Source organism: Rhinatrema bivittatum, chromosome 4, assembly GCF_901001135.1.
Source record: "Rhinatrema bivittatum chromosome 4, aRhiBiv1.1, whole genome shotgun sequence".
NCBI classification, from domain to species: Eukaryota; Metazoa; Chordata; class Amphibia; order Gymnophiona; family Rhinatrematidae; genus Rhinatrema; species Rhinatrema bivittatum.
In genome coordinates this window covers 89,359,523-89,372,214 of record NC_042618.1, presented here as the reverse complement: position 1 = coordinate 89,372,214, position 12,692 = coordinate 89,359,523, and the positions used below count along the sequence as shown (strand labels likewise).

At 39.4% G+C, this 12,692-nt stretch overlaps 1 protein-coding gene across 3 annotated transcripts; it reads right to left on the bottom strand.

The window, feature by feature from the left end:
• Positions 1–925: 925 nt before the first annotated feature.
• On the bottom strand, positions 926–8,881 carry LOC115089974. Of its 3 annotated transcripts, XM_029598471.1 has the most exons (5): positions 8,610–8,881; positions 7,301–7,523; positions 6,801–6,970; positions 3,371–3,468; positions 926–3,247 (listed from the first exon to the last, which is right to left on the bottom strand). In XM_029598471.1, the coding sequence occupies exons 4-5, from the start codon at positions 3,394–3,396 to the stop codon at positions 1,807–1,809; spliced, it is 1,467 nt and encodes a 488-aa protein (XP_029454331.1). In that variant the 5' UTR covers positions 3,397–3,468; positions 6,801–6,970; positions 7,301–7,523; positions 8,610–8,881; the 3' UTR covers positions 926–1,806. The 3 variants fall into 3 exon arrangements, with proteins under 3 accessions (XP_029454331.1, XP_029454332.1, XP_029454330.1); XM_029598472.1 differs by lacking the exon at positions 7,301–7,523; XM_029598470.1 differs by lacking the exon at positions 3,371–3,468 and having other exon boundaries at positions 8,610–8,876.
• Between the last annotated feature and the right edge of the window lie 3,811 nt (positions 8,882–12,692).

Genomic DNA, 12,692 nt, shown 5'->3' with positions numbered 1-12,692 from the left:
TTGTTCAAAAAATTGAAAAATCACTCTAGAGGTACATTTTTACACATTGATGCCTTTGGTGCAAAATACATTTCTACACTCCTTGTTTTTTTCAAAAGATACATGGGTCTTTTATTGCATTTTTTAGTCAATTTTTCATGCTATTTTAGATTGATGTTTCTTTTTTTGCTCTTAATTCACACGTTTTTTGCTCTTATATGTCATGTCTTTTGTTCTTTGTTGATATTTATATTTATTCATATTTATTTTTATGTGAGGTTTCTTTTATCTACTCATTTATAGTATTTGTGTTTGATTTTATGCTGCTGTTGTTTTTATATATGTTTTGATTTAAATATGATTTTAATTATTATTTATATATGTATGTTTGTCCATAGCCCCTGAGGCAGCCAGTAGGAAGTGGCAAAACTCAGCCTGAGTCGGGCGTTTTTATTGTTATTACATGTCTCCAACCATTAAAGAAACTGAAAAAGACTTTGGCATCTACCTGCCATGCAGAAGGTCCCTGGTTCAATTTCCACATCTGCTCTTTCACTGTCCAGGTAAGCAGTAGCTGGGAATACTATGGAGGTAACATTCACAGGCCCTCAGGGACAGAGCTATGGTCATTGCTTAAGGGTGACACCTAGTGGCCAGATTCAGGAACAATGATTGCAGGGTTCTGGAAGGAGTCCTGGCCCAGGACTATCATTACAATGACCCGACTAGGGGAACAGAGAGGATATAAAATAGTAAAAAAAAAAAAACCACCCAGGTAGCTGCAAATGATGTTTCATGGTACTAGATCCCAGCCCTTGTTCAGACTGAGCTGAAAGTACTAAGGAACAGGAGGAAAACACCTGGGTCAAACCTGCCCCCCCTATCCAAAAAACCCCAACCTAAAACAGTATTGCATGCAGTGAGAGTATTTATTAAAAAAAAAAAAAAAAAAAAAAAAAAAGAGAACAAACACATCAATATTAGACTTGTGTATGAAATAAACCAGGTCTGGGGAAAAACCCAGGTACCAGGTCTTCCGAGTGACTAAAATTTGGCAGAGGAACCAAAGCTAGGAGTGGAAGAGGAAGAGTAGAGCAGCAATTAAATGAATTGCAAAGAATAGCAGCAGCTCCAGGCCAGAACTAAAAAACTGCAGCTACTGGCTTGGAAAGGAATATCAGAGGCCTCAGCCCAGGACTAGAAGCAGCAACTTCACAGCAGGAGAGGCCAGAGTTATAAAAAGAATTGAGAACAAAAATGTCTCCCTTCCCAACCTAACTTCTAAAAATGTTTCCATCACTGCAATCATTTTATATTCATTTCATTAGAAAGGTGAAAGCACTTTATAATATCACATACTGTTTACATGCCATATCTGAAATGACAAAATAGTAATAGATAGCATTTCAAGAACAAAAATGTTAAAGAAACTAAATTGTACAATTTCCTTTACTGACGAATATAGCAACTCTTTCAAAAGAAATTCAATTAGAATGTCTATCTGTTCTTGAAAGATTTACTGTAAACTAGCTTAATTCAGTGGCAGTTCAGCAACTCCCTGGATATTGTTTCATGCAAAACAAAACCACATTTTTAATTAATCTTTTATTGTGTTGACTTAGAAGCTTTGGAACATCTAACTTTTTTGATACAGGTCTGTACTTGAATTAATGTGGAGATTATTTGGTTTAAGGAAGAAAACAGTATCAAGCTAAGTAGATTGCTCTGAAGCTTGCTGGATTGCTCCTTGGAACAAAAAAAAACAAAACAAAAAACCAAAATGAACCCTCCTGAGATAAATGAGTAGAACAAAAAAAAAATCATAGTTTAACTGAGTGAGTCATTATAATTACTGAGTATTGCACACACAGCCCACAGCTGATCTGTTGTGCTTGCTAAGGTCCGTGGGATAACTTTATCAAAAATATGATATGCCCGTACCTTCCCTATGGCAAATCTCACACAAATTCTTACAGACGCAGTCTCGTTTGTCTCCAATACTTCCTCTACTATGGCTGGGTGCTGCTCTTCAGACAAAGAGACCTTTTCCCCAGCTGTAGGAACAGTTTCCACAGCAACTGGATCCTCTTCCTCAGTCAATGGGACCCCGCCTATAGTCACTTGATCCTGTTCTTCAGCCTCTGGGAACTCCTCCATGACAACTGGATCCATCTCCTCAGCTACCAAGACCTCCTGCATAACCACTGCAACCTCCTCCACGGCCACTGGGACTTCCTCCATAACTATGGCAACCTCCTCCACAGCCACTGGGACTTGGTCCTCCAAGACAGATTGGATACCTTCCATTGTATAAGTTAATTCTTCTACTGTTTTTATGGGATAAAAAGGAGTTGCCACTAAGTGGGCACCTACAGATGCAAGAAGGTCCTGTATTGGGAAATCTTTATCCGCTATCACCACATCATTCACGTCCAGCAAATTCAAAATGCCAGACAGCTGTACAATCTCATTGTCTGAGATACAGCCACTAAACAAGGGGCTTAAAAAGATTACAGTACCCGAAGGGGAAATTCCTATAAGACCTTTAAAGGTAGTGTAACTGCTATAAAAGTATGTCCCAGAGTTGGGGACATTTCGAGACTCTGTCTGCACTTTTATTTCAATGCAATCCAAAATGAGTCGAGTACTAGGATAAGTAACTTGAAAGCAAGCAGGCATGTCTTTGTCAATTTCCTCTCGACTAGGCCACTGCAGTAATGGAGCAAGCATGAAGTGTAGATAATTAGCCCATGTTATAATAATCCTAACAACAGTGCTTTGTGATACATTAAATCTTACAGCTAGGTCTTGCTCCAAAAACCCCTGACGGATTTTGCATAAAAACAAAAAAAACTGATCAATCAGAGCTAGTGATTCCTCCCCTGCATCTTCATTCTGCTGGACACCATTGTACCCATCCTCTTGGCATTGCCTCCACATCATCATGTTCACAGTGGTTGGTTTCAAGGATGAAAACATAGCTTTCAATGTTGCATAGTCCTTAAATCCAGTGTAAAAATGTATGATACTGGAATCATTAGAAAAACGTTCCAGGAAAAATAATTTTCCTTCTAGTACTTCTATGCGTTGCTGCAGCCTTGTAATCTCCTTGCGAGCGGCATCTAACATTTCTGACTCTGATATGGGTGGCATGTCATAACAGTGATCCAGTGAAGAACTTAACAAAGGAGGCTGTTGTAACTGTTTTGTCTTCTGTGCTTGGGTTTGTGATGCAGGTGTAATAGTTTCAAGAGTACTCTTATTTGCCCTATGTTAAAAACAAAATGGTGGAAGTTAGATTTCATCCTACATCAATACAGTCTGAGAATGTCACAAGGACTTGCTTATACCACTGAAATCAAAGCAGAGATCCTTTCTTTGGAATACTTACATATTTTTTGTTAACCTAATTTCCATGCTGCACTGATGTTATCCCTTTCCCAGTTCCCATTAGCTGCAGTTCAAATGTGAACCGGTGTGATGTCCCTACTAACACCGGTATATAAAATAAATAAATAAAATATTGTTTTGCCAGTTATAACAACATGTACATTTAAAATGCTCTGAAACACAGGCAACAGCAGAAAAAGACCACTGGATCCACCTATTTGTGCCTACTTGTTGTGCTATCAAAGATCTTAATCTGGGATACTCTCCCTCCTTCCTGCCACCACTAAAGGTCTCTGTGTGTATCCTATACATGCTTAATTCTGCCATTGTTCTGACTCCTACAACATCCACTGAAGTCTGTTCTAGGCATCTACCAGCTCGTTCAGTGAAAAAGTATATTCTCACATTCTTTTTGAGTTTCCTTTAACTTAATATGTTGACCCTTTGTCCTTGAGCTTTTCATTCTATGAAAAATGCTTTCTGGTATTTTCTTGAAGCCTGTTAACTATTTCAATATTTGTTATCATATCTCCCTTTCCCTTCTTTCTTTTAGAAAGTTCATATTTTATTTGCTTCTAGGATTGGAAAAATATTAGAAAATCCTAGGCGCTGGCAGGGAAGTTTTAGGAGCCAGGCAGGGATGACCAATTCTGGTCCTTGACATCAGCAAGAATTCTGATTTTCAAGACAGTCAAATTAGGCAAATAAACCTGGATTTTGAACCAAACAGTTGCAAACATTCATAGTGGTGTGAGGCTATTAGCTACTCACTCCCCAATGCAAAAAAAAAAAAAAAAAGTGCGTCTAGGATGCATATTTTAGCGATCAGAAATTAACGCCTGCCCAGAGCAGGTGTTAATTGCTGAGCGCTCCTAAAACTAGTACAGAAAAGCAGAACAAACCTTTCTGTACTGCCTCCTAGTTAATATTGTTGGGATATTAAGTAGGAGGAACAACTCTTTAAAAAGAAAAAAAAAAAAAAGCACCGGCAGTCGAGTGCAGGAAGTGAACACTCAGTTGACAAGCGTCCGGTTCCTGAACCCCTGGCACATCCACAGGTTAGGAAAACAGATGCTGATAAATTCAGCGTCCATTTTCCGAACCTGACTGCCGGCACTGTAAGGAGTGAATACATCAATATTAAAGTGTCTGGCAATTAATATTAAATTTATTCACTCCTTCACTTATTGCCCATTGGTCCTTTTCACTGACATTTGTCAATGAAAAGGACCAATCCCCTTTCAGGACAGCCCCATAAAAGTAAGCAGAGCTGTAAGAATTTCAGCATTGTTGTTGCTTGTCAGACTTCCAGAGCTGAGAGCACAGAAGGATTTGTTAGGCCCATTTCAACTCATTAGGAACGCAAGATTTGCTATCTTTCTATACATCTTTTAATACTTTTCTAGTAGTTAATATTATTTGTCTGCAATCAACTCTCTAGTGCTTGCTATTATTTTGTGTTGTTATCCTTTTGCTTAGTAAGTGCTCAAATAAAATTACATCCAATACCTGGATCCTGGTATAATGACTCAGTGTATGTGTGTTTGTTTGTTTGTGTACCAGCGAAGCTCTGAGGTATAGAAGCCCCTCGGTAATCTCCCTCTTTCCTGAGAATTAGCCCCGAGGTAGGCCTCTGGGAGTACAGGCAAGCCCCTCTATGTGTGTGTGGCTTGAACCCAGAACACCTGTGCCTGCCAAACTCATCCTCCCTCCCATCTTACCTCTACATGAACAGAGTATAGAAACTGGGAGGCCAGCTGCAAAGGGACACTGTGATACTGAGTACATCTGGGCTCCTTCCCTTTCGCCCATGCGTTTCCTTGTTTAGAAAGGAAGCACATATAATAGAGAAGAAAAGAGAAGCACCTGTAGGGACTCAATTGTACCCTCACTGCAGCCAACCTCATTCTTGCTGCAGCTTGGTAGGAGAAGAAAATCCTGTGGCAGTAGCATGACTTTTCTTTGCAGCCAGCAAGAGAGCCCCCCTGCTCAGACACTTCTCCTCACCAGCCTGAAGTGGTTTGCAATTTGAAGTAGTGAACTGCTCCACTTTTTAAATTTGTGCACCAGTATTGAAATATTTTGCATCAGGGCAACTGAAGCTTGGAAATTTTCAGCCCTGTCTCCTTCTCTCTCTCTCTCTACTTATGGCTTATAGCGCAGACCATGCATCATTTTTGTGGCCCTCCTTTGAATTGTTTCTACCTTGTCAATGGCCTTTTGTACATGGAGTTTCTAGAACTGAACACAGTATTAATGGTAGCATTATTTTCCTCCTCCTATCAATATTTCTCATTGGGAGATACCAAGCAATTTTCCCAAAATAATAGTTTTATTTACATGCCGCTTTTTGTGACACGTCAAAGCAGATTCTATTCAGGTACTGTAGGTATTTCCCTGTCCCTAGTGGGCTTACAAAAATGGTAATTTGGTCTTCAGATTTCTGTCTCCCAATGCAGGACTTTGCAATTTTTTTGGATTAAAGTATAATTGCCATACTTTTGACCATTCTTCCAAATTTTTTTAGTCATTTTTCATATTTTCCCTTTCTGGCATGCCTAAATATGATTTATTAATACAGTGGGGCTGATTCATCTAAAGATTTTCTCCCTTTCCAAATGGAAACCTTTTGACAATTAGGCCTTAGGTGTTCTTAAATTGACTTAATGTCTGGTGTCCTACTAGTAATAACACCCAATTCACACTTACTTTTCTTTGTTTTGCTGAGAATGACAAGTTTACATCATATTGTTAGCACTTCACGATTTTTCAATATAATGAATGCTATGCAAATCTAATTTCTGATGTACATTAGCACAACCAACCATTAAAAAAGATTACCGACCAACTAATGATTGCTAATTTTAGTTCTTTCTTTAAAATTATCCCCCCTTTCTCTTCCTCCCTTTACTCCAAAATTCTTCTTCTGTTTATTATGCTTTTCATCACTTACAAATACTGCTCTAGAAATCAGAAATCTACCCCCTTTCTATTATGGAAAAAACGCGGGAGGGGGGGGGGGGGCACATTTTAAGTGATACAGTATTTGTAAAGATGTTTTTCAATAGTAGCATTATTTGTACAGTTTTCTTATTCTTGTGAACCTTTGCTACTATATTAAATATGGTTTGATACATTTGGCGGGAAATTCTCAAAAACCATTTCCACAGGTAAATGGTATCTTTGAAAACCCTCCAGCCTATATGCGGGTAGAATTATGTACATTATGGTATTACACACCAAGGAGAAGCATTCCTAGCAATGGAGATAGGGAGGGGTTTAAAAGTTCATGCAAAATAAGCAGGAGCAAATATGTGCCCTTTTCTTTTTAGGTGAAAACCTTTAAAAATTGGTTCAAAGTCCTCAGGTAAAAAGTACCCACAGATTTTACACTTAGGCATCTAGTCTGAAAGTTGCCCTCTTGATCATACCCCACACTTCTTCTCTTTGGTGGTGGTGGTGATGGTTGTATTGCTGCATCTTGAGACCAGGGAAATATTGACGGTATGCAGTTTGGTTTAAGATTCCTCTTTCCTGTAAGTGTTCTGACGAAATCAGTATGAAGAAAATGTTTTGAGCAGACTCTGGTACATGTAGAAACCTACAATAAGAATTTACAACAAATATAAATACAAGTTGTTAAAAGGAAGCTAACATAATTTGTAACAATAATAATTTAATTGACTAACAAATATTGCAGGATGCAAGCTTTTAGAATTGTTATAGCTCCTTTCAAATTAAGCTGAAGTGCCTTATAGAGAAAAGCAAATACAACTTTTGCAAATAAAATGTAGTTTTAAAAACCTATGATGTATCTGAGTTGCTAAGCTAGAAAGGTACAAAACAAATAACAGAAGTGAAACCAGCATGGTAGCTAATAACTAGTGACTGAAAAAAATGTCATTGAATGGCTACACTAACAAATAGGTACCTTAAAATATGGCCCAGGTTCACGCTGAATCTTTTTCAGCCATTGGTTATGTCTCTGGGGCTCAGAATGGAAAGCAGGGATCCTGTGAAAGGAAATTGTTTTGCCTGCATTGTATCTCGAGTCACTGCCACAGAATGGGACACAACAGTGATATGCCGCCATCAACACCAGTTCTACATGGATTATTGAGCTTAAAGCCTTGTCCAGATGAATTTTTCACCCTCTGTAAATAAATCAACAAGACAGACCAACAGTTACTTGTTTGTTGATTGTGTTAAAGTTGTCCACAATTAGCTTGTGGTAATATACAAAGAAGACTCACAATATACTAGGCAGTATATCTCAAAAGCAAAATACTAAACACTACCTCCAGAATACAATAAATCTACTAACAAACAATTATAAACCATAAGTAGCAATTGAACAGACAATGACTTTAATCATCTACAACATCCTTAATAAATCAAAATGAACATAAAAATAAGATCTCAAAGATACAAATTTTTATAGTATAAAATACATTCGAACAACATTACTGTCTAGCTTAAATAAAAAAAACATTTTTTACATTCTCAAGAGTATCCAAGCATTTCTCACACATTTTTTTTTTACAGATGTTTTCAATTCAATATTAATCAAAGCACAGAACTTTCTTCCAACGTTTACAGTCTCTCTCATTCAGCCACTCCCCAAAGTTTCTTGTAATGAAAATTCACACGTTTTCCAATGTCCACACTCTCACAATTAATTTCCAGGTTCCTTGCAATGAAAATTCACAAACTTTTTCCAAATATCCTTAGTCTCTGAATCTTACAATTAATTCCCTACAAGGAACCCTCGTTTTACCAAATAAAGGGCTTCCTCAGGGAGAATACATTGATGAAATGGGAATTATGAGTTTAAACTCGGTGTAGAGCCTGGAAAGCATCTGTATAAACTCTTTTCAACCAAAAGAGATTGGATCATCCAATACCACAGACTGACAAAAATGGTTGCTTTTCTCCTCATTTCTACAACACAAATATACATAACTATAATTTAAAAAAAAAATTACCCTTTACTTATATTTAAAAATACAAAACCTAAATTAAATGTGTTTATGTACACCCACACACACCAACCCAGCTAAACATTAGAAATGCTTTAACTTATATGTTCTAACATTTGCAAGGGTTTTTTTTTTTATCTGTACTAGGGCTGACATTTCAACAAAACACAAAAACAATTACGAAAAAATGCACCCCCTCCCAAAACAAAAGTTACAAACAAATGCTCACTCGTAAACGCCTGCTACCAGTCCTTTTCTTACCTTTCAGATCACAGCCGAGCCTTCGATTTCACTTTACAGCACCATTATGCTATGACAGGAGGTGTAAAGGGCGTAAATAACTCCAAACAACATCCATATAGCCACATTACCATTGGCAGGAAGCAACGTCATTGCATTCAACACAAGATCTCTTTATGTGTAACTTCATTCTGCACAAAAGACACATAACCTACAAGCTTTGCTTGTAGCAGGAAGCAACGTCATAGTATTCAAAAACAGATCTCTTTATGTGTAACTTCACTCTGCAGCAAATACATTCATAATCCACAAGCTTTGCTTGGACAGGAAGCAACGTCATGGTATTCAAAGACTGATCTCTTTATGTGTGATTTCACCTCGCACATGATACACTAATAATCTGCAGCCTCATTAATACAAAATAACAAAAAATAAATAACTAGCAAAAAAAAAAAAAAAAAAAATCTCCATGCTGAACCCATATAACCCGGTCAGAAAAAAAGCCTACAATTCTAGTTCACTGTTCAAACCTTTAGGGGCCAAAGTTTGCCACTTAAAGATATATCATTGTTCCTTCTTTCTGAGAATGCACTTGAGAAATAAAAAATGTAAAATCTTCCAGTATATGTTGAAGGTATTGCCAGTGTTCCACTAAAGGGGCTTGTGATGTATGATTTCTCGTACAGCTTCTGTGTTCAATAATACACTGACGAATTACTGGCTTAGGCCTAGATTCATCAAAATGCTATAAATATAGCAAAAATAGCACGTGTGATAAAAAAGGGTGTGGTTAGGATAATGTGATTCCTATAGCTAAATAATGCACGTGGCAAAATTTTATCGCACATAGCGAAATATTGCACGAGACGCAACAGTAACGCAGCGCTACAGCACCGCGTCGTGCGTTGCATCATCACACATTGTGTTGTTTTTGCAGGTTACATATACAACCTTCCTGCAGCTGTCTCTTTGAGGGTATGTCTAGGTGTTGTTTAGAGGAGAGGAGGGTAGTTGTTGTGGAGGTATAGGAGATAGTTTATAATAGTGATTTCTGAGTGTGTTGTCTTGTGCTTTTCTGTGCTTCCTTTTGTGAACTTTACCTTAGTCGTTTTGTAACCGTCTCTTTTTAGTCAGTAAGGAGGTCCAGACAACTGATCCGTAAAGATAGACTTTTATTGCCAGCAAGATGCAGCTAAGACAAAGGCTCAGTACAACTGCATGCCCCTCCCCTCCAGGAGCAGACTCTTATGCACTTTACAGTTCTTATCTTTTACACATGCGTTCTAAGCATTGCTGAGCGAGCATATTCCGGCTGAAGGGGCTACTGACCCCCTCCCTAGACACCCTGGAACTTTCGTGAAACTTCTCCCATGTTCTGCAGGAGAGGCTGCTGGGACTTGCAGTTCTGGAAAGGAATTCGCGAGTCTGCAGTAATACAGCCCATCACATAATACATCCATTGTTCTAATCTAGGTTACAGCAGTGAAAGCTTATCAGAGAATAAGAACAGCGAAGCCAAAAAATGAAAATGTGCAATGTGCTGACAGAGAGTTTCTCAATGTCCTAATTACAGCTGTATTGCAGACTGTAAGTAAACCCGTCATGAAGCAGGGAATTCTGGTACATGAAGTCCTTTGTCAGGTTGAAGCGTTCAGACCCCTTCATTCCCCCCTTTGATACTTATCATTATTTATGAAAAGTATCACACCATCACAACGCAACTGTGGAGCTGAAAGAAACAGAAACAAGAAAAATTAGCAATTTGAGTTCTCAGGGGGCCCTAATTTCCCAAACAGTCCGATGGTTTCTTCACGGGTTTGAGACGGATGGGCCCTAATGGCTCCACCCCCCTTTGTAGCCCGAACTTGTCATGTATGGGAAGATGGCCCAGGATAAAACATGAGGATGGTTAAACAGGTTCTATAGGCTCAGAGGAATACATGTACAGTGACAGAAGCTGCGTGGCGGTTTTGCATTCAGCAATGTCCTTCATCACCTGACGAAGGCGGTTTGAGCAAGAAAGGAATAATTCAGGGTCCTAAAAAACAAAACAGAATTAAACTGGCTGGGATAACAAACAAGCTCTTAAATCCACCGATCATGGAAAACCAACCACGGAATCCATTGGTCCAGTCCCAAGCACTATTCCATTGCTGGACAGGGACGTGTGCCATCTTGACCATGCGATCAGTGATGTCTTGGATAACCTTGTTTTGGTCATCTACCTGTAAACAACAATTGGAGAGGTTAAATGTTCCACAAACCCTCCTTCCTGGGCCAGAGGATAATCTAAAACCAATCTATTCTGGTACACTGCAGTCATAATTTTGGTATTTTGTTTTGCCCAGAGTTTAAGAGCGAAAGCAGTCGTTGGTGATGAGCTCCAGGACTGCCTGAAGCCTGATGATTCGATGCAATTAATACTGCTTGGAAGGGTTCCCGAGTTGCCCCTTTTTGCTGCTTCATCTGCTCTCTGATTTCCTTGACAATAGGGTTTGATTTCCTGGTGTGTGCTTTGCAATGCATTACAGCCACCTTGCGAGGTAGCCAAACTGCGTCTAGTAATTCACGTACTTCTGATGCATTGTTCAATTGTTTTCCCTCTATAATGCTCCATGCACTTGAATTGTAAGAAAGGCATATTTAGAGTCTGTATAGATATTTACAGTTTTCCTTCTGCCAACTGCAGTGCTCGAGTAAGGGCAATTAGTTCAGCTTTTTGTGCAGACGTTCCTGGGGGAAGAGGTTGAGCCTCAACGATTTCATCTTCGGATACAACAGCATATCCAGCAGAACGTATCTCATGAATGATTTGGCTGCTCCCATCAGTTAATAAAGTCCAAGCTCCTTGCCAGGGTTGATCCCTCAGGTCTGGTCTACTGGAATGTATTGTAGTCATGACTTCTTCACAATCATGGGCAACTGGTTCAGGTGCCGGCATAAGAGTGGCCGGGTTCAAGTTTTTGCTGTCTTGTATTTGAATTTCAGGTGTTTCACACAGTAAGGCTTAATACTTGACGAGACGTGAATTAGTCATTCATTTTGGTCCATGGGTCTCTAGCAGTCCTTGAATGGTGTGGGGAGTTGTTACGTTCAGAGTTTGACCAAAAGTTAATTTGACTGCTTCTGGAATTAGTAAGCATGCAGCCGCAATGCTTTGAAGGCAACCAGGCCATCCTTTTGCAACATTGTCCATTCCTTTTGAGAGATATGCAACAGGTCGCTCCCATGAGCCTAAGGTTTGAGTCAATACCCCTATGGCCATGCCTTTTTTCTCGTCGACGAATAGATGGAATGGTTTCATCACATCTGGCAATCCTAAGGCAGGTGGTTCAATTAAGGCTTCTTTTAATTGACGTAAGCTTGCCAGTTCGTTTCCTTCCCATTGGAAGGGTTGAGATTCTGCCTCTTTACCCCGCAGCTTGTCGTACAGGGGTTGGGCAATAACTGCATAGTTAGCAATCCACAGCCTACAGTATCCTGCAGCTCCAAGGAACACCCGGAGCTCTTTCTTGCAAGTGGGTACAGGTTGATCTCTTATAGAACTGGTGCGAGAAATCCCCAGACATCGGGTTCCTCCACGTATTTGGAAGCCTAAATACTCTACTTCCAATTCACAGATTTGCGCTTTCTTTTTACTTGCACGATACCCTTTTGAGTACAACGTCTTTAGCAGCTGAAGAGTGGATACCGCACATTCGAGGTACGTCTCTCGAAACAACAGAAGGTCATCCACGTATTGTATGACTGGCCCATACTTTACTTGATACATCTTTAAGTCTTTTGCCAGTTGCTCACCGAACAGCGTAGGTGAGTGCCTAAACCCTTGAGGCAACCGAGTCCATGTGTACTGCTGCTTTACTCCAGTATCTGCATCTTCCCATGTGAAAGCAAAAATCTTCTGACATTCCTCCGCCACCGGGACGGAGAAGAAGGCATCTTTGAGATCAATGACACTGTACCACTTTGATGCAGGAGAGACTTGAGCCAAGATTGAATACGGATTTGGGACGAGGGCTACTAGATCTGCTACTTGACTATTCACTTTTCTTAAGTCTTGTACTGGTCGATAGTCATTAGATCCAGGCTTCTTTACTGGCAACA

Coding starts and splice junctions, on each gene's coding strand:
- LOC115089974 (XM_029598470.1), bottom strand. CDS start 7,462: ATGGCGGCATATCACTGTTGTGTCCCATTCTGTGGCAGTGACTCGAGA. Junction 6,971..7,300: donor AACCTGGGCCATATTTTAAG/GTACCTATTTGT, acceptor TTCTTATTGTAG/GTTTCTACATGTACCAGAGT. Junction 3,248..6,800: donor CCAAAGAGAAGAAGTGTGGG/GTATGATCAAGA, acceptor TTTTTAACATAG/GGCAAATAAGAGTACTCTTG.